The 22,337-nt window shown below is 36.0% G+C and overlaps 1 protein-coding gene across 5 annotated transcripts in view; it reads right to left on the reverse strand.

Moving 5' to 3' along the window:
- Positions 1-508: 508 nt before the first annotated feature.
- Positions 509-22,337, reverse strand: part of ASPM (assembly factor for spindle microtubules) — a 52,099-nt gene continuing 30,270 nt past the window's right edge. For 3 of the 5 annotated variants that reach the window (XM_042976983.1, XM_007096276.3, XM_042976982.1), the window contains 11 exons: positions 17,118-21,872; positions 14,207-14,373; positions 12,837-12,930; positions 11,495-11,704; positions 10,341-10,490; positions 9,290-9,481; positions 8,631-8,823; positions 8,321-8,475; positions 6,655-6,831; positions 5,243-5,412; positions 509-674 (listed from right to left, as the gene is read on the reverse strand). In XM_042976983.1, the coding sequence (XP_042832917.1) occupies positions 569-674; positions 5,243-5,412; positions 6,655-6,831; positions 8,321-8,475; positions 8,631-8,823; positions 9,290-9,481; positions 10,341-10,490; positions 11,495-11,704; positions 12,837-12,930; positions 14,207-14,373; positions 17,118-21,872 (6,369 nt within the window). In that variant the 3' untranslated portion in view covers positions 509-568. Of the gene's footprint in view, positions 675-5,242; positions 5,413-6,654; positions 6,832-8,320; positions 8,476-8,630; positions 8,824-9,289; positions 9,482-10,340; positions 10,491-11,494; positions 11,705-12,836; positions 12,931-14,206; positions 14,374-17,117; positions 21,873-22,337 lie in introns of those variants that run through there. The other 2 variants (XM_042976985.1, XM_042976984.1) reach the window with 2 other exon arrangements.

The raw sequence follows: 22,337 nt of genomic DNA on the forward strand, positions 1-22,337 counted from the left end.
TCAAATTAGAACTCCAATCAGTTCAAAGGTAAGGGTTTTTAGTATATACAAGGGCAGGTGGAGTTTAATTTCCCTAGAGGAGCTCCCCTGCCTGTCTGGATGGTCCAGTCCGTCAAGGAAACAAATGGAGATGTTGTCTGGGGGCATTTGTGAGATTATTTTATCCCCTTGTCACTTCTAAGTGTGTTGGCAGAATCTCGTATTTTCAAAACTTGTTTTAGAAAAATGCTTCAATTAATCTATAAAATGAGAGTAATAAAGCTATTCTTTTCCCTTCTGGAATATGATTATATTCAGACTAATATAATATTTTAAGGTAACAGACACGAATAAGTGTTATAATCATTTCATGAGATAGTGGTTTCTCACAATCATAAAGCCATAAAATAACAAAAGAACAACAGTTTAGTTATTGTTTTATATATATATATGCATATATATATATACATTTTAATTTTAATACAAAATTGGATTTTAGAAGTTGTACAAAAGAAAGCCAAAAACACTCTACACATGCATGATTAGCTTTAATAGTTCTTTTTACTGTACATACTGAAAATGTTTACATTTACTGGTAAGGAATGCCAAGCGTGTCCATCACCATTTGAATAGCTTGTAGGGGATTTGTGATTTCTTCCATGTTATCTCTTCTCAAAACCCAATCTGGTTTAAGTCTGAAAAGAATAAAAATCTTGCATTAACAAAGTTCTTCTCTTCAAGGGGTTACCTTCACTGTTTTGTCTGAACTAAAATGTGGCTACTCCTGAGCACATTGCTTCCCTTTTAACAGGTGAGAGGGCTTCATATTATTGCCGTTTACTATTTTCAGGCATTTCTTGTCATCCTTCTTCCTTTGAAGTTTATGCTGTTTAGCTCACCACTGCCTCTGGGTCATCTGTCAACCTCCGGTGTTTTGTTCTTTGTAAACCTGGTTCTTGATCTTCTCTCAACTTTTGCCACCATTCTTAGTAACTTCAACATTCATGCAGCCCAAAAGCCAACAACCTCTTCTGTCAGTTTTTGCCCCTTTCCTTCTGTTCTACATTAACCAACCCTTTTCTACGAGATCACATAAGAGCCTTTGTCATCCCCAGAAAGTACCCCACCACTGACATCTCAATCTGAGGCTGCCATTCTCCCACCACTTCTGATCTATCCATGTCTTTTGATTTAATACGTTCACTGCACATATTCTTCCACCCTAAGATCTCTGATTCACTGACCTCAACATGTACCCATCATCCATCCATCCATCCATCCATCCATCCGAATGCTGATCTCACTTCCCTCCTTGTCTAGCTTAGGGCCATCAATATAATCCCCTTAGCAAATTTCATTAACGCTATTGTTCTCTATTAAATTCAAATGGAAGGTTCTATTTGGATTCCAAATTGAATTCAAATATCTGCCTTCTCCATTCCTGTACAGCTGAATAGGAAGAAAAGAAAAATTGCAGAAGCAGGCTGACTGATTTTATGTCAATAATTACAAAGTTAAATGGGTGCTTGAAATTGCCGAGTATGCTTCCTCTTTCTCCAAGATAACCATTTTATTCCTTTCTTCTTTTCAAATGTCCCTTCCATACATACCCTCCCTGGTCTGCTTTTGAGCTAATGTTTATAATCTCATACTTCATTAAGAAAATAGCATTCGTCAGAGGGGAGCTCATACATCTTTTTCACATAAATCCCTACTATGATATGCATTTCCATCTTCTTATTCTTTCCTGTTAAAAATCCAAATATCTATCAATTGTTAAGTGGTCAAAGCGTGGTATAGCCATACAATGGAATAGTACTCTGTGATAAAAGGAAATGAAATTTTAATTTATGCATCAACATAAGTAAACCTCAAAAACAGTAAGCTAAAAAAAAGAATCCAGTCACAAAAAGCTATATACTGTATGATTCCATCTGGGTAACCATATAAAAAAGGCAAAACTAAAAGTACTGAAATAAGATTAGTAGTTGCCTGAATCTAGGGGCTAAAAGGAGACAACTGATTACAAAGAGGCACAAGGTAACTTGGGTGTGATGGAAATATTTTATCTCAGTTGGTAGTGGTTTCACAACTGTACACGTTTGTCAAGTCACTGAATTGCATACATATATAAAGGGTGCATGTATACACTGCTGGTAAATTCTACCTAAAAAAAGTGACTATATTGAAAAAAAGGGGAAGCTAGTTATTCATTCATGTTAATTACAGTTTTAAAAACATAATTAGTATTAAAACTTACCAATTCCTTAAGTAGAAATCATATATAGAAATGGTCCTCATTAATAAGTTTCAAGCAAGTGCTATTTTTATGTTATATTGTGAAATATGCAATCAAAATTTCAATTTGCAACTATTACACAGTTTGTTATAATGAGTAATTATAAAGCAAACTGCTAATGTTAACCCAGGTCAAAAAATAGTGCATTGTCAACACTGTAGGATTTATGCCTGGCAGAGAAGTGCTGAGTCACAGAAATGGAGACAGGCAGAAAAGGAAGGAAGGAAGGAAGGAAGGAAGGAAGGAAGGAAGGAAGGAAGGAAGGAAGGAAGGAAATAAAACATCATGAGTTAATTTAGTTCATCAAAACCAATTAAATCTTTTATTAATAAGGTAAACTCAGAAAATGCTAACTTGATTATTTTAAAATAAAATTTTAATGTTGCTTCAATAAAATGTAAAAGTCATAGCTGAAGTTCTAATGTTATAAATTCTGGGTCATAAATAAATTCATAAATAATAACAAACTTGTCCCTTAAATCAGTATTATAATTCCAATTTAGACCTTCTAACAGAAGAATGTTCCTACAGTTCTCTATAACAGAAGACCGAATTTTGTCATAAAAAATTCAACAAATATTACACTTAAAAAGGATGAATTTTACTGTATGTAAACTGTATCCCAATAAACCTGACTTTACAAACTATGCAGTAGCATGGTTAAATTACTACCTAAGTTTCTAAATGCTGACTCTATGCTCCTGAACTTTTAGCAACACAGAGCAGTAACAGACTTTGCAGCCTGGCACTGGTCTGGGGGTCACACTTATTAGAGTAGCACAAAAAGGTGTGAGGTGATTCAGGTTTGTTTTAGTGACAAGAATCATATTTAGATGGTCTTGTGTACCAGGAGACACAATATCGGGTGGTCTTATCTTTTTGTGATGTTGAGATTCATCAATGGATTTGACTACTGCCACAAACATCGATTTAATTCATCTAAAGCTTTTATCAAACATGCATGTTCATGGCCCAGAGCACACCTATTATTTCATGAGGGGCTACAAAATAATAATAGTTTCATATACCTTCTGCATTTATTAAACAGAATTTTTTTTATAGAAAACTTTTCTACAACAACCATTTGGTTACCTAAGATATAGTATGTATAAAAAAAAAAATGGGAAAGACTTGACTCCTTCCTTTTACCCGTAGTAAGTATCATGAGTGGTTTCTCTAGCATCCTTCAAGGGTAAGCAATGAGTTTTTTCTTTAGTATCATTATAGACTCATCAATTTTTCATCTGATGTGTTGCACCTGTTTGCAGTCCTCATGACTCTGTGTCACTGCCTCACCACTGGCTTCCATCTTGTTGAGTCCAAGGGGCAAGTTTCACACCTCATCTAACAGCCTCTTAGCAGCAAGCTGAAGGGCTGATGTGCCGCCAGTCTGGAACAGCGTCTATCCAGTCAGCAATTCCTGTCCAGAGCTGTTGGCTGGTTCTTTCTCTTGTCTCAATTCTGGAGAAATTGGGGTTACTCTGAGGGTCAGTTTGGGGCATTCTTTTCTAGGTATTCTCTTCCCCTGAGGTGATCACGTTCATTGCGGGGGTCTTGAATGCTACCTAATGATTCCTGAATCTAATGATTACCTAATTTAAACCTCTAGACTGATTCTTCTGGCCAGAACCACAGCCCTGATTTTCTAATGGCTTGTTTGTCTTTTCCTCTAATTTCTCATAGGCACCTCAGACTTACCCAAAACAAAACCCACGCTTCAACGTCCCTTCCCACTCTATCTTCTGTCCTTCCTTACTTTTACTTCTTGTAATTATATCCCAGAGACAATTTCCTAGTCACAGCAATTTTAGCAGGCCCTCTGAGTGATACTCTATCCTAATAGCAACCACAATCTTTGATACTTTATTTGCTTATTTATGGTCATTCTCCTGAACTATGTAATTCCATGCTGTACAATAATCACAAGTCCAGCGCCTTAAAGCACAGGGTTCAGCTCTATACCATTCTTACTCTGACACTGATGGAGGTGTCTACTTGGTTAACCAGGTAAGCTAACACCCATTTTTTTTTTAAACTTCTAAAGTTACATGTCTTAAACTAGTTAAGCTACTATTATCTCTATAGGTTGGCTGTTGGCTGAATGGTGGCCCCCACACCAAAATGATACATCCACATCCAAATCCTTAGCATCTGTTAATGTTACCTTATTCTGAAAGGGGGTCTCCACAGATAAACATAACTAAAGGATCTTAGGATAAGATCATCCTGTATTATTGGAACTGGCCCTAAATCCAACATATGTCCTTTTAAGAGACACAGAGGAGGGAGAAGGAGGAGAGGCCCATGTGAAGACAGAGGCAGAGAATGGAGTTATACAGCAACAAGCAAAAAACACCTAGAGTCACAGAAACTGCAAGTCAAAGACAGAGTCTGCCACAGAACCCTCAGAGAGAGTGAGGCCTTACTGACACCCTGGTTTTGAACTTCTGGTTTCAAGAATGTTCAGAGAATAAATGAGTCTGTGGTTATTTTTTACAGCAGTTCTAGGAAACTCATGCAAGGTCTCATAAAGAACTTCTCTAGAAGGAGAAATTTCAAGTACCAGGAGGATTATGGGAGGAGTTGGAAGTTGATATTTTGGCCACGAGGGATTTTTGGCAGCTTCCAAGCAGAATAGTTTGTCCTACATGCAGGAAAAAAAAGTTTATACGCCAAAGCTTATAAAAAGCTAATTTTCAGACTTAGCACTTAACTATTTAATACAATGAATTTATTGAATGACTATTAAATACCCAAAGCCACGGTGTTATTGCTTCATTATTTACTGAGATTGTCTACTTTAGAGTTACCAAGGATTCTATTCTTACTCATATGTTGTTTCTCCACTGTCCAGCACAGTACCTTGCTTTATAGTACATACTCAGTAATGTTTGCTGAATGAATGAATGAATGAATGAATGAATGGATAGTGGCACAAAACTATAGAGTACATTTACTGCTTACCTTGAAACTATTCTGGTTCTTATGGGTGTTTCTGGAATAAATGGAATACTTATAGAAGAATTCTTCTTTTGGGTATAAAGTATTCTTTCAGTATTCATTTTATGTTTACGAGCTGTAAGTTTGTAGAGACTATAAATACGGTCAACAACTTTGGACCTACTTCGAACATCCTAAAAAAGAAAATGTACATTTATTAAAACTGGGAACAATTTTGTAGCCTTCTATGTTAGTAAAAGCAACAATAAGAACCACTATAGTGTAAACTTACGAGCTTTTAACAAAATCAAAAGCCATTCTTTCCAAATTTAGCAGTTAGATTGGTTAACATTATATAAACTAATTTGTAAGACAATTATAAAAAAGGCAAATATTTAAAAATTGTACACTTAACTCCATACTGAATAATAAGGTAAATATTATAGTCAATATATGTATTATATGGAGTTACCAAAGCCTGTGAATTTTCTCTCTTCCTAGTTTCCAACGTTATCCACTTGTCTCTTATAATACAACCCTAGGTCAAGTACAATTTCTTACCCAGACCACTGTATCTATATTTATATTTATATTAATATTTATATCTATAATTCTATCTCTATCTCTATCTCTATTTCTATCTCTATCTCTATCTCTCTCTATCTCTATCTCTTATTTCCCTCCTTCCTGGTTTCCCTACATCCACACTGAACGGTCTTCATACATCCACATTTTCCCAAATCTATTCTTCAATCAGTAGCCAAAGTCATGTTAGAACCCAAACTGGAGCATACTCTCTTACGTAAATCCTTCAGTGGTTTTGTTCTCACAGTGAAGGCCAGAATCCTATTACAGCCTACGGTCAACTCTCTGCCGACTGTAACACCTAGAGAGGTCTCACCATGGAAAAACTTGAAATGTACTTACGGGTTACAACAAGAAGATGTGGAGCCACATATATGTGGTTTTCTACCTGGATAGGATCACTTGTTTCTTTCCTCAAGTAAAAGGGAAATGGCTATTTCTATAGCCATAGTACATTTTATTTTTGAAATTCAGTTTCTTTAATATGTTAGAAACACCTCTTATATCAACAAAAAAGGCAGGTTTGAACATATACAAAACCCTATTTAAATTGTGATAATTACTGGGGTGTCTGGGTGGCTCAGTCAGTTAAGTATTTGACTTTGGCCCAGGTCATGATCTCATAGTTCGTGAACTCGAGCCCCGTGTTGGATTCTGTACCGATGGTGCAGAGCCTGCCTGGGATTCTCTCTCTCTCTGCCCCTCCCCCACTTGCTCTCTATTTCTCTCTCCCTCTCAAAATAAATAAATGAACTTAATTAAAAATTGTGATAATTACTGAAGGAAAAGTGTAAAAGTCTTAGACCTGAAAACCTAGAAAGATACCTGAAAGAAAGATAATTAATACTTACAGAGGCTCGATTTGTTGTCTTCAATAAAATAGCTAACAAACAACAAGTTTTTGTAAAAATGCTTCCACCCTTGTCTGCAACTTTGTCACCGGGCTTTTCTCGGTACATTTGTAAAAGGTCCAATAGTGTGTCTATGCAGTTTTCTACGTGGTAAACTGCTGCAGTGGTTTTCTCATACTTGAAGAGAACAGAAAGAAAGCAAAAGTTATAATAAATGCATATGCTCTTAGAAATAGCCCAAGCGGAAAGAAAGCTTAGGACCAACTTTTTGGACTATCTACAGCCAGTGCAAGGGACTTCATGAAATGAATTTTTGATATTACTATCATTTCTGAATCCATTTTATATGCATATCTGCACTGTAATTTTTCTCTTCCCACCTACTTTAAAGTGCCATAAAATGTGAATCAAATCTAGAATCCCTGAACATGAACACCTTGAAGTAAATAAAAACAAACTCAAAAACAGGGCAATTTTAGTGAGAATCTCTCAGGAAAAACAGAACTTATCTGTGATAGTTAATCATAGGGTAAAATACTGATAAAGGCTAAGATTTAATTAGTTACCCTACTGCATGCTTCTTGAGAGGAAGATGCACTTGCTTTAAAATAAAATAAATTTGAAACTAGTAAATTTAGGAGATATTTTTCCTGCCTCAATTATCTCATTGTATCACTAGATTCATATTGAAATTTGCCTGGGAACAAATCATGTGAAGGATACTAAGACAAAAATAACAACAAAACAATATTAGCAGTTCACATTTATTTAGTACGTCTACGTATGAAGCACATTATATATATTGACTCACTTTATCCTCACAATAACATTATGAGGTAGATACTATTACTGTACCCATTTTACAGTTAAAGAACATGAAGCACAAAGAGGCTAAGTAACCTAAAGTAAGCTGCAGAGCTATGATCTGAACACTGGTGTTCTTAACCACTCCTTCTCAGAAAGAAAATACTGGATAAAGTGCCTCTAAGTTGTGGCTGAAGGGTTGGTTGGGGAAAATAAATTTGTCATCTCAATACTTTTGATTACATGCATTTATAGTTTAGTACAGATATCTGCCATCAGTCCAACGCCAAAAACGTAAATTCTAATACCTATACAGAGTATGACATACAGGGTAACTAAGTTGAAGCAATATCTTAATCATGTTTTGCCAGACATGATTATAAGAGGTTCTACTGCTTGGATACAATGCAGTGAATAAGAACACCAGTTCCAGAGGTGGACAAAAAATGGATCCAAATTCAGCCCTACCACTTATCACATTCAAGTGCTGAGGCAGGAGGCTTAATTTCTATAAGGATTACTATTCCTTCTCTATTAAACAAGAATAACATGAACTGCCTCAGAGGATATTGTTATGAACTAAATTAAATGATGCATGAAAAACGCTAGCGCATCGTAAGTACTCAATAAATGTTAGTAATCATTGTTATTAATATCATAAAGACAAGAAATAAAATCATAAAAAATTAGTGTTTCTATGTATAATTATGTTAATGCATTAAACATTTCCCCCACCTAAGACTCTTGCCCACAAAGTAATTCTAACTTGGCGATCTAAATTCCAGTGGTGAGCAAGCATGAACTTAATTTGCTGGATCAGATTTCTTGACCAATGAACAACTCATTATCAAAATGTTACTACCTTAGCGACATTAAGCAAGACTTGCACAGAGTATCTGATGACTTCCATACAAGGAACACTACGATTGCAACTTCGGATCAAAACAAATATTTTAGAAACTGCTCCACTCTGGGCCATGTTCTCACAGCAAAGTGGAGACAATCTAGTAACTACCTCTGAAAGGAGGAGAAAAAAAGAGAGAGAGAGAGAGAAATAAATTCCCAGCAACAAAATGAAGTTTTAGCTAATATTGTATTATAACACTCTTTGCACACTCAACGGTAAAAATGCATTTCTACCCTCATACAAGCTATTGTTAAAACAAACTAACCTAGGTGCTTTAGAGCCTCAAGAATAGCAGAAAGGTGCTTATATGTCAAAAGATAATGAAGTGCAAGAGCAGTTCTTTTGTAGAGTTTGTTTTCTTCTCGAATCTCCCTATTAACAAGTTGAAGACTTAGTCGTATAGCTTTAATTTTTGTACCATCATTTTTCTTCCTCCAAGAGTATCCTCTCCATAATGCCTTAAAGAGACAAAACACAGTGATTGTAAGATTACAATCCATGATGTTTTGAATTTACATTTATAACTATTTCTACAAAACAAGTATTTTCCGTAAATTCATATGATGTAATCAGACACTTTGCGAATAAAATCTCAAGTCAGGTTCTAATAAATAGCAAAATCAATTTTTCTGGAAAGAAAAATGTATATCATATTCCTGTATGTAACCTGAAGCATCATTCACTGACCAAAGATATCTAAGTCTATTTTAAATGCTAAGGTATTTTTTCACGTCTTCATCATAAATGTCTCTAGGGAAATCTGAAAATAAAGGGCTTAGCAATGACATAGCATTTATGAGTTATTTTATTGGTGAACCTCAGCTTTTTAAAATATATGTGGCTGTGTTTTTAACACGTTAGATGTCTCACGTAGGTGAATTATAAACCAGAGTCTGGAACTAACATCGTAATGTTTTCAGTTACCTGAATTTTAGTGATTCCATTATTAATTTTTTCTTTTTTTTTACGGAGGAGAAAACGGCGTACTGCTTTCTGTATTACTGATGCAGCTCTATTTTGCTGGCTCATATGTTCTTGAAGTTCACGCTGACTTTTTATGACACTGTGACATTTCTGAGCAAACCTCTTTTGCTGTAATCTTGTTCGAAACCATCTCTGTTTAAAACATTAGAGGCTTTGTTTTTTTTTTTAACTTCAGGTTTTTAAAATAAATAAATAGATACATACACATGCATACATAAATGAAATAAATAGAACATTAGATTGATATCTTTCAATCCTCCCCAGTGGCATTACTTCTCCACTCCATCTGGTACAAATCCTCTAGCACTCACTGAGCAGGGGGAGGGTGTGAATTTAACCCTGTACAACATGGCCTTCATTTCATAATTTATATAAATTCTATCAAGCTGTATGTGTTCTTCTGCAGTTTGTTTTCTAACTCAGTATTTTATATGTAAGTATATGTTAATGTATACAGAGTTCTTACCCAGAATACATAAAAACCTATAAATCATAAGAAAAAAGAAGATGCAAAAGAGAAATGGGCAAAGTATATGGAAAAAACAACCCATATATACATACATTAAGAAAAAGCACACAATACACAGATAATAATTTGAATAGTCAACACACGAAAGATTTTTTAGAACTGCTTGCAATCAAAGGAAATCCAAAGCAAAAATGAGATACAATTTGCCATTCATCAAAACAGCAAAACCCAGAGTCTTTTAATGCTGTGTGTTGGCAAGAATGTAGAAAAACAGGTACTCTCAGACTTTGCTACAAGTATAAATGAGTACAATTATTTCAGAAAATAATTCATAGCTTTATTCCTGTATCATAAAACATCAACCTATTTCTAGCCCATCAAGCCATCCTAAATATGTCATCCTAAAGCAAAAGGCTAAATATTATATGATCTTAGCATAAGGTATTTTGAAATTATTTATTAAAATAAAAAATTCATAACAAAAATTCTACCACATAGTTTTACTGCAAAGGAAAAGCCAACCTGAACACAGATGACTGAATTAACCTGCTTCTTAGCATTCTTCATAACCATGTGAAGTTTATATGCTCTTTGAATTCTAAGAGCAGACAGGTGACAATATGCAGCTGCTGTGAAGTGAAGAAGCCTAATTTTGGTTCTCTGTTCTGAAATCTAAAAGAGAAATAAAAAATTAACCGCACATTTGACTCTTAAGACAATCGATCAGTGTTTATTTTTGTATATCCTCCATACTGAATTATATAAATTAGCAATAATAAATTAACTTTTAATTACTGAAATTATTTACATTGATGGAACTCAAAGTGATTATAATCTTTTACTATACAATATTTCCAAATGTGTACCCCCTAACTCAGAGTATAAAAAAGCAAAATTATATTTTGGGCACTTTACTAAAGAACAGCATTTAATTTAACTGGACTACACAATAACAGTAAATAAAGCTTTCGATGTACTAACTATAATATGAGAAGTCTATGAATACAGTACTCACAAAAATGTTGGGAGAACTGTTGGGAGACGGTGATAGTAAGTCAGACAAAATTATCTGAGTGGATTTCTCCGGTTATTAGACAGTCTAGCACAAATCTAGCACAAGACTCTTTGCAGCAAAACCTCTCTATAGTGGCCTTTAGACCTCTAATTTGTATTTAATGAACACAGTAGAAGAGATTTCTCCTTTTTAATTTCAAATTTAAGTATTTTGTCTTTGACAGCGCTTTGCACATTGATGCCAAAAACGTTGTGACCTCCCCGGGAGGGATTCTTTCTTGCTGAAGATGTGGAAGTTATCACAGGAACAGTAGCTAACAACACCTCAGAGTTGCTGGGTGGTAGCAAAAGGCTACTTGAATGACAACCTCCTTCACATTTGGAGCTCCTCCCTCATCCTTCTTTCAGTTTCTTTGTTAAGATTCATTACAAGAAAAAAATTAGTTTGCATTTTTGGTGAGCATCTATGAGAAACAGGCTCATAAAACAAAAATCTATAGCAACCAGTGATCTTGTTATAGGCCTCTGCAGAAGCTGAGAGGTTATACTGGTTATATTATTAGTTCTGAAATTATTCTCCAAAATCTAAAATTTCTTAACACAATTTAACACCACATACCTTCATTTCTTAAGACTGAGGTATTGTACTTAAAAATACTTACTCTTTTCCTTACTAACCAACCGCGCACTAGTGCTTGTAGAACAACTGTAGATTTTTTTAATTCAACATATTTTATCCTTTCACACTTCCCGGCCTTCCTGGCTCGTATATATCTCTGTATGGTCAAAGCGGCAGACTTCTGCCGAAGAAAGACCTGCCTTCCTTTGTATCTTCTAAAATTCGCTTGAATCAAACAAGCAGCTTGATGTCTCTACAAGGAAAAATTTGTGAGTGACTTAACAGAAAGGAATAATAATTTCAACCCACTGGAGGCTTTTGAATTTCTCAATGAAAAATGAGATGGTGTAATTATGATTGTTTTTTTTTTTTTACATTTTTAGCTTAAGAATGTCATATTTCATATATAAGGTGACTGTATGTAATTTCTATAGCTAAAAATTAGGTTTTTATGAAGGTGCAAGCCAAGGTCAATAGATATCTGGTGTTCTTTCCCTCTCATCTTCCTGATACTTCTCATTGTGAGGGAGAAAAGGACTAATATTACCAAAGAACAAATACATTTAATAAAAGTGCTAGCAATATAGAGAACAGAATGGGCATTATAAACAACTACCAGGGAAGCTGTCTGTTGCTTTAAGAACCAAAGACTACATCTCAGAACCAGCACATCTTAGACTCCTCGATTATATAACATCTTGACAACCAATTCTAAGAAACCTAAAGAAGTATATAAATTAAAATGGGCACTCGTTCTGTTTTACAACATAGATTCCCCACCAACTAGCCGGATGACGTTGGGCAAGTCACTTTACCTCTCTAGACCTCAGTTTCCTCATTTGTAAAATAAGAATACTAACTACTTCAATTAATAATCACTACACCAGAGGGTTTTTATGAGGATCAAATTAGTAAATATACACTAGTAGGCATAATAATAATAGCTATATAATAATAGTGAATATTACATTGAAATTTACAAATAAAATTTTAATTTTGCTTTCTTTAATAAAAGACTATAGGTACTGCAGCTATTCTAAAACTTTGATGTTAAATATTTTGAATAGGCCACCAATTGTAGTTTAAAAAATTTTTATTGTTTGACTTATAGTAGACAAAATATGCTACATCTATTATGACTCTCTCCAAATAAATTATTTACTCTAAAATTTACTTCAAACTTGGGTTTCAGAATAGTTTTTAAATATAAATATACAAATTAATATATTCATAAAGTGTATTTTTAAGGGTGAATATAATTTTTAGTTGACTGCAATGACGTGTTTAAAATAAATGTATAGCTAACAAAAAAAACCAATTCCTTTTGTTTTCTTTCCTAAAATGGCTCTTTGCAAATGAGCTTTTTTCCCCCTTTCTTTACCTACTTTTATCATTAAGTGCTCATGAGCTATTCTTCCAGAAAGCATAGCTCTCCATTTTCTCTGAATGATAATTGTTGATGCTCTCATATTCAAAAACCTAAAAAGTAGGCATTGGAAAGCAATTACAAATTTCTTTAATTTACTCAGTAAGTATTTATTGCCCCCCCCACTACTTAATACTAGAGAAAGAAAAAATAAGAAAGGCAATGAAAGAAAAAAAGAAAGTGGAAAAGAACAATTTATACTTTAATTCTAGCAATCAGAATTCTACATACACACACACACACACACACACACACACGAAATGACACAATGAAAAAGAAGTTTTGCAATTGGCAATGTTCGTAGCAAGAAATATGAATTTCTAGAATGAGAAAGAACTCCAACCAGGATGAAAAGAAAGTACAATTATCCGGACCTACACAAAGCCTAGATAAAGGGGATGCTGACAGAAGTAACGGCAGAGTCTAAAATCTGGGTCCATATTGCAAGTGAGTCTTTGAGCAGATAGGAGCGGGTCACAAAAAGAACTTGGGAGATTAGAACAGCATCAGGCAAATGAGAAATGGAAATTTGTTTGAAAGGGAAGCCAGGTATCGTACAAATATCTGAAAAGAAATGTTCTGTAAGGAGAACTAGAGAAAAACTTAAAAACTAAGGGCCAGAGATTAAACGTTAGGGGCCAACATAGCAGTAACACATAAAAATTGAGAATGGATTTAACTTACATCGTGTTGCCACATTTCTTAGAAAATAAAGCTGAGCACCAATGAGAAAAATTCAAGATTTTGGTACAGGAAACTTAGGTACTACTGGTCCTTAACAGCTGATAGCAGCAACTATATCTTTATATGGTAAGCACTGAGCTTCCACCTGTGGAATTTATCAAGAAACTCTTCTAACATTAGAGTCTCTCCTAAAACAATCTTTAAAACCATCACTGATATAATAATTCATCAATTCTGGTAACTGGGGGAAAATTCTTACACTGTGAAATAAAAAAATAATATAGATAATCTGATAAGAGCTTCAGAAAATGTGTTTCAAAGAAATGAACTAGGAACAGGAAAATACAATGAACAAAAATAAGTTGGTAATTAGGTCTTCATTAAAGTAAAATAGGGGGGCTAATATAAAGTAAAAAGAGAAAAAGAAAAAGAAAAAAGAAAAATGATTGTATCAAGGCTCTATCTCAAAAAATAAGAGTCTTATTTTGTTTCATCAGTGGAGATAACACTAACAAAAGAAACCATACAAGCTAGGCATAGCAAATATTTAAAAGACAAAGAAATAAGCAGTATTATTTTACATAAAGACTTAGCTACCACACACACAGACCCTCATACTCCCCTAACACAGCTATGATACATTACCGTGTTCTCTCCAGTTTGGTATAGAAACAACCTTGAATGACTTTAACAGCTTTTAATATAGCTAGATATTCTTTACGTGCTTTCCAAGACCTATACCAGGCTTGAATCTTGCAAGCAGCTTTCACTTTACATAAATACTTCCTGGCTTTATAGCTCCTCCACGCAGCCTATTAAATACATAAATATAAAAAATATGCAAGGATATGTATTTTTTTGTTGTTAATTGAAAAAAAATCAGTATTAAAGATAGCTAATGTAATGCTAAGTAGACAAAAATCAATTGCAGAAATATAGTCATATGATGACTCTTCTATTAGGCTCATTCATTCCTGACATAGATGAGCCCCCTGAAACAGTGCGGCTTACCACAGTGAACACCAATTATATGCTTTATCACACGTACCCTGGCTGGCTGACAGCTAAGCCTAATATAACCTTAACAAATATTCCTAAATTTTAATATATGTATAATGTCTGAAAAGCCAGATGCGTGCATTGTCCTTACTATCTCAATCCGTTTGGAAGAACAGAAAGCAAAGGAACACACTGACTACTTATTGGGAAGGAACAGGAATCTCTCGTACCTCCCACCCACTTCCCTCACATGTATCCCGGGTTTTGTGTCCAGGCTGCAGCAAAATCCTGAGAGCAACTATCTGTCTGAGGACTATCAGTTTTTCCAATTTCTGCAACCTTGCAGCTGACTACATGTGTAAGTGACAGCTATAACCTATTAAGCCCTTCGCACTAAGCACTATTAAAACCTTATAATAACATAGGTAGATAATATTTAATCTAGAGACGAGTAAACAAGGCCCAAAGAAATTGAGTAACTTGTTGATGTGCAGGTAGTAAGTGGAAGAAGTACCTTTATTCTTTACAAATATCTTGTGAGATGATTATTAAGATCTCTATTTGACAAAACAGAAATCAACGTTGACGAAGAAGAGACTTGTTACACCACAAGGCCAGTAAGCGACAGAGTCAAGATCTGAACCCAAGTCTTGACTCCAAACAGATACTGCAGCCACAATCTACATGGGGATCAAGCTCCAAATTCAGCTGACAAGCAAGAATTACTCTTGTGATGTCCTTAACTTACTCAGAGCACATTATATATGGCTTTTATGTAAACAAACCTGAACACCAACATATTGGTATTCACAGTAGGAGCCAGGCATCAGTATTTCTAAAAATTCTAAGTGATTTCAATGTGCACTAAAGTTTGAGACCATGAAGGATATGTTAAAAACCAGACGTGTAAAGTATAATTTTTAAATGTAATCATGTATGAGAAAAATAGTCAAAATTTCCTAAGATTGTTACTGTGGCTTTTCTGTCATTTCAACTGAATATAACCCTAACTAACACATCTAGTTAACACATTTCAACCCTTAACTTCTTGGCAGCATTTGGAATTTGAGCATTCGTTTCTTCTTCCCTCAATCCTTGGTTTCTTGATACTATAAATCTTTCAGTTTTCTTGTTCCCTCTTACTACCATGTGTTGGCTTCTCCTCTCAATGTTCTCACATGCTGACGTTCTTCAGTGTTGGAGTCCCCAGCAGGCTCTCTCCTTTTACCCATTTTCCACATTACTCCTACGTGATCCCGTCACTCCATGACTTCAACGATGCTATGTATGCCAATAATGTAGAAGTCAAATTCCGAAATCTGTACTACTCTCCAAACACAGCCAGCTGCCTTGCTAGACACTTCAACTTCATCATGTACCTCAAACTGCACACCTCATCAATCTTCCAGTCTGCTCCTCTCTGCTGCCTCTGTCAGCAAATGGTAGCATCTGCTGTTACTTAAGTCGCGCACGTGGCTTGAAAGCTCGTTTAGGCTCTATGTGATGCAAGTAGTACGCCCTCCACTCAAACGAATCCTTGCAATCCCGTTGCCACCACTAAACTATCTTTCACCTGACCTACTGCCAACAGCCTCCTGGCTGGTCTCTCTGCTTCTAGTCTTGCTCCCCTTCCAGTCCCTCTTCCACATTATTGTCAGAGCAATTATTTTCAAAATAAAAATATGATTCTGGTCTTCTTTTTAAACTCTTCTAGAACTTCTTTTAATCCGATGGAAAAGGACTACCCTTCTATGTCTTACAAAGCTATCCACAATCTCACTCCCTCTATTGCCATCCTGGTCTCCAATCACTCTTTTCACAGTACTACACACACTCTTGCTCTAGTTTTTGAACTCCCTGTTATCTCCTACAACTAGAATGTTCCTTGGATATATTTTAGTGGGCTCTTTCCAATTCATTCTTGAGCATAACATCTCAACTTAATATATGTATAATTTAATATATTATACATATGCATGTTAATATAATGTATATATAATATATAAATATTATACATACATATTAATATAATGTGTATATATATGTTATATGTAATAATAATAATAATAATAATAATAGAATGAAAAAAATAATATAAAATTGCTTTGGAAACCAGAAGTGCTAAATGCTCTGAATAAACTACACCGGCCTATCTAGCTTAAGTAGGTCTCATTAGCAGATTGGTAGAGGGATAAAATTATACCATTTGGCCTAAACTTGGCCAAATATCACTTTACCTTAGCTTAAATTTCTCACTTAAAAAATAATTTTACTCAAAAGAGTAAAACTATAATCAAACTATATTCTCAAAATTAACACCCACTGAAATGCAACAAGCATAGAGCGATCATGTCCAGAGGAATTCTAGTTCTGCACTGTCTTAGCTGAATTATTAGTTTCCTTTTCCCACTCTCAAAAACGTTCCATTTTGGAAGAAAAGTGAAATGGTCATGTAAACTAAGTATTATGTTTTATGATCTGCTTAAACTCATTTTATAAATCTAACAAATATTGGTTAAGGAAAGAATGCAAGCGTTACATTTAAATGTACAAGTACCTGGATTTTTATGGTGCTATCCTTAATTTTCTGAAACTTTCGTTTCTGTATAAATCCTCTTGTTCTAGCTTGAATAATGATAACACTGCTCCTAACGTGTAAATATGCTTCTCTTTGAGGTTCTGCAGACAAAAAGCCTCTGTGGTGATTTTGTAAAACCGATGCTGCTTTCCTATACAATAAAAACTGCTTTCTTGCTTGCCATGTCCTGAAATACTGCTGTAGGGTTACAGCAGCTCTTTTCTGCTGGACAAATCTTCTCCGATACACAGCCATCTGAAGGAAGGACTGAATTCGTAGGGCAGCATGCTTCTGTGTTTCCAATATTTCTGTGGCCGTTTTACAAAAAGCTTTTTGAATCGTTACTGCAGCCCTGCCCTGGGAATGACACTCTGCCTCCTGTGAACAAGCAACTAGAGAAGCTCTATGCCACTTCTGAATCCTAAGTGCTGAGCTTTGCACAGCTTCATACGGAGTTTCAGTTCCGTGGCGGCAGAATGCAGATCGCTTCTCAATGGCTGCCATCTTTGCCTCAGATAGGTTTTTCAATTTCTGTCTAACTTTCGTGCCTCTAAAAGCAGCCTGAATAATTCGTACAGATTTCTGGAGTGCTAAGAAATTGTTTCTTTCCGTTTTTACCCTGACATATGACCTATAATAATACTGTATAAGAACAACGGCAGTTTTCTTTGCCCGATAATCAAGTTTGGCCCTATGCATTCGGTAGAGTGACTGAATTAGGGTGGCAGCCAGGTGCATACGCTGGATATCCTTTCGGACCTTAAAGCCTCTGTAGGAAGACTGTATACAAATGACCGCTTGGGTACGCACTGCAGTTAGTGCTCTGTATCTCCTCTGAACAAAGACTACTTTTGCTCTGAAGTGCAGATAATGCTTCCTTACTTTGGAGGCCTTAAGATGCTTCTGAAGAACAGTGGCGGCCTGATGCTGCTCCTGAATCTGTTTCCTTATGATCATGTCCTGGAAATCTGCCTGAACACAGGCCGCTACTTTCCTAAGTGCATCGTGTTGAAGTGCTTTCCTCTTCTTTGCTCTATATATTTTTTGGATTACTTTTGTGGCCCACTGAATCTTTCGGTAAAAAAGATACTGTCTATACATTCGATATGTGCTTTGTATTATGATAGCAGCTCTGTGTTTTTCTCTTAACAGCTGTCTTGCTTTCATTCCCTTATATGCAGCCTGAATGACCAAAGCAGAATGTCTTTGTCGGACATAATTTTCTCTTTGCAGTTTTGCAGCTCTGTATATTCGGTAATGTTGCTGAATTAGAATTGAGGCATGTTTCCAAGCCTGAAAGGTAACATACGTCCTGTGCATTCTGTAAGTGGCCTGGATGAGAGCTGCAGCCCTGTGCATCGCCTGAACCTTCTTCTTTGCCATCAGTCTTCGGTAAGATGACTGGATTGTAATGACTGCCTTTTGTACTTTCAAGAATTGATGCAAGTGACGCCTGGCACACGTGGTGGCCCGATATCTCCTCTGCACAAAAACAGCAGCTTTTTTGAGGGAAACAAATCTTTTCCTTACCACTAAACCCCTAAACCTGCTCTGAATAAGCACGGCAGAGGAATGCATCATTTTCAAATGCCTTCTCGCTTTCATACCCCTAAATGCAGCCTGAAGGATCAGGGCAGAATGTCTTTGTCGGAGATAACGTTGTCTCTGCAGTTTGGCAGCCCTGTTCGCTTGGTGTCGCTGCTGGATTACAACGGAGGCTTGTCTCACGGCCTGGTACCTCACGTGTGCTCTGTGCATTCTGAAAGCTGCCTGGATGACAGTGGCAGCCCTGTGCATCTCTTGCATCTTTTTCCTTACCACCCATCCTCTGTATGATGACTGGAGTGTAATGACCGCCTTTTGTAACTGCAGGAATTGTTGTAAGTGATGCTTTGCACAAACAGTTGCACGGTATTTTCTCTGAACCCAAAGAGCGGTTTTCCTGAGAGACAGAAATCTTCTTCTCATCTTCAGAGTTCTAAATCTCCTCTGAATCAGAGTTGCAGCTAAATGCATCATTCTTAAGTGTCTTCTAGCTTTCATCCCCCTAAAACCAGCCTGAATGCATATGGCGGAATGCCTTAATTTGTTATACCTTTGAAATTGTACGTTTCTCTCCTTCACTGCCCGGTACCTCTGCTGTACTGTTTGTGTTACCTTCTTTAACTTATTAAAATACGTTTGCTGTCTGTATCTTCTGTAACAGGACTGAATGCGTATTGCTGCATTCTGCATCTTCCTGAGAGTCTGTCTAACTCTTACTCCTCTAAAACTTGCCTGAAGAACAGTAACAGCTTTCAAAATTGTCAGGTACTTTGCACGCTGAATTTTACCTTGACAATATGCTCTGTATCTTACCTGAATGAGGACAGCTGCTGTTCTCATTTTGTGGTATCTTACTTTTGCTTGATGCATTTTAAACATGGCTTTAATGAAAGTGGCTGCTGTGTGCATGTGTTGAATACGTCTTCTCACTCTAATACCTCTAAAAACAGCTTGAATTTTAACTGCTGTCTTCTTTAAATTAAGATATTCCTTACGTTGACGGTTTGCAATTTTGATATTTCGATACCATCTCTGAATTAGAACAGCAGAAGCTCTGTAGGTTGCATAGTTTTTTTTGGCTTTGTAAGCTCTATATGTAGACTGTATAGCGACTGCCGCTTTGTTGTACTCCTTTATTTTTTTTCTTACTCTCATACTTCGGTAAGCAGACTGTATGATGACTATGGCCGCTTTGGTTTTCAGATACAACTGACGCTGTCTCCTTCCAATCCTGTACGCCCTATAATACATTTGAATCAGACGAGCAGCTTTTTTCATGATGTCCCACTTCTTTTGCTGCACATGCATTCTGTAGTATGACTGTATGATGACAGCACATTTGTGCTGCTTTCGAATCTGCCTTCTCACTATTTTTCCCTTCCACGTAGACTGAAGCATCAGTGCTGCGTTACGGAGTTCAGTGTATTCCATACGTTGCTTCTTTCCCGCGCTCCATGCTCTCAGATGTTGCTGGATGACTAATGCTGCTGTTTTGAACAATCTGAACCGTTTCTGGGTTTGGGCCATTCTAAAAGCAGACTGAATCCTCACTGCAGCTTGAAGTTCCCTTCTGATCTGCGTTCGAACTTTCCAGCCACGATAAGCAGATTGGAGAGAAATCACAGCTGCCTTTGTCTCTAAAAATTGCATTCTTACATCACGAACAGTCCTGTATGTCCTGTACCATCTCTGAATCTTGATAGTAGACTGAAGCACATACTGATATTTCTTCCTTTTACTATAGCCTCTAAAAGCAGTTTGAATTTTAAGAGCAGCTATAGATTGCTGTTTGATTAGCTGGCGTACTTTATAACCTCTGTAAGCTGCCTGCACACAAGTAACTGCTCTTTTAACTTGCAGGAAGTTCTTCCTCTGACTGACCTGTGCTTTGTAAGCGCGATAGTAATTCTGAATGACAACAGCTGCTTTATACATTTCCAGGTAGTGCTGCCGCATCTTTCTCATTCTGAAATAAGATTGTAGTGAAACAGCAGCTTTTCTCTGTGACCTCATCTGCTTTCGAACGAGGTGACCTCTAACAAAAGCTTGCAGTTTGACACAAGATTCCCGCATCTGGACATATTCTTCTCTCTTTAGTGCAGCCACTTTTATGGACCGGTACCATTGCTGGATAAATAGTGCGGCTGCTCTCAGATGTAAATACTGTTTACGAGTCTGTTTCATCTTGACAATTGACTGTAACTTTACTGTAGCATGTTTCAGTCTCAGAAATTTTTTTCTGGAAATATAAGCTCTATAATATGATTGAATTTTTATAATGGATGTGAGGATGTGAATAAACTTTCTCCTGGCTTGCATCCCTCTATATGCAGACTGTAGAACAATGACAGCAGAACGGGTTTTCTGGTAAGATGCTAGAGCCCTCTTGGCTAAAATAGAAGCTCGAAGATGAATCTGAATTATAAGGGCAGCTTTCTTTATCTTCTTATATTTCTGTAATTGCTGATGCATTCTTACTTGTGCCTGCAATTTGATAGTAATTTTCTTAAGGTTTAGAAATCGAAATCTGTCTCGTCTCATTCTCCAGTATGACTGAAAAACACAAGCAGCCCTAATTTGTCTGCGTAAATTACGAGCTTTCATCCCTCTGAAAGCAGCCTGTAGTTGAATGGCTGCAGCCCGTTTCTGCAAATAGTTGGCGCGCTCAGTCTTTCCTTTCAGATGTGCTCTGTAGAACTTTTGGATAGTCAGTATAGCCTCTTTTCTTCTTTTGTATGACTTTTGGGCTTGAAGGCACCGAAACCTTGTCTGAATGATAACAACACAAGATCTAAGGTGAATATATTTCTGTAGTTCTTTGTGCATTCTATACCATGACTGTATGACAACAGCAGATTTTTCTTCTTTAGCTCGTTTCCTGACATGCCATTCTCTAAAAGCTCTTTGCAATATTATTGCAGCTTTTATTTGTAATTGCATTTTATGTTGCTTCCATCTTCTGAACACAGACTGGATTATAAGAGATGATGATTTTAGCATCTCATATCTCTGTTGATCATGTTTCCTTCTTAAATAAGCAAGCCAATGTCTCTGAATTGTAACTGTAGCCCAACGATATCGTTTGTAAGAAGTAACTGCTATTATCATTCTTATCCTAGATTGCAGGATGACTGAATAATACTTCAATTTCAGAAACTGTTTTCTAGTGGAATATCTTCTCCAATACCTCTGAAATGTAAGAAAGGACACAAAGTAAAACAGACATAACTTTCTATACTTAACACCTCTGCAAGTATTTTTCCTAATATTTTGCTTAAAAATAAACAAGTTAAATTAAAAAAACAATATATTTTTGGAAATTACTTGTCTCTTTTGTTTTTGTTTATGTTTGTAGTTATGTAGTTTCTATATTGACACAGCTGTAGCCAATTCAGAAATCATGATCTCAATCTTAATGGTATTTATATTGCATCTGTGTTTCAGAAACATAAGAAATATAAGCAAGTTTATGTTCTATTAGAATAACATATAAGAAACAGTCAAAATAAAATTATAGTGACATTCTGCTATCTATTGATTCTAAGTAATTTCCTATAAATATACCTTTAGATTTTGTATTTTTTCTCCTTAATATCAAGACTGCTAAGCTATCTGGTAATGATTGGAAACTGTTTACGTGATGGACCCTGTTCA

The sequence above is a fragment of the Panthera tigris genome, chromosome F3 (genome assembly GCF_018350195.1).
Source record: "Panthera tigris isolate Pti1 chromosome F3, P.tigris_Pti1_mat1.1, whole genome shotgun sequence".
In the NCBI taxonomy this organism is placed as follows: domain Eukaryota; kingdom Metazoa; phylum Chordata; class Mammalia; order Carnivora; family Felidae; genus Panthera; species Panthera tigris.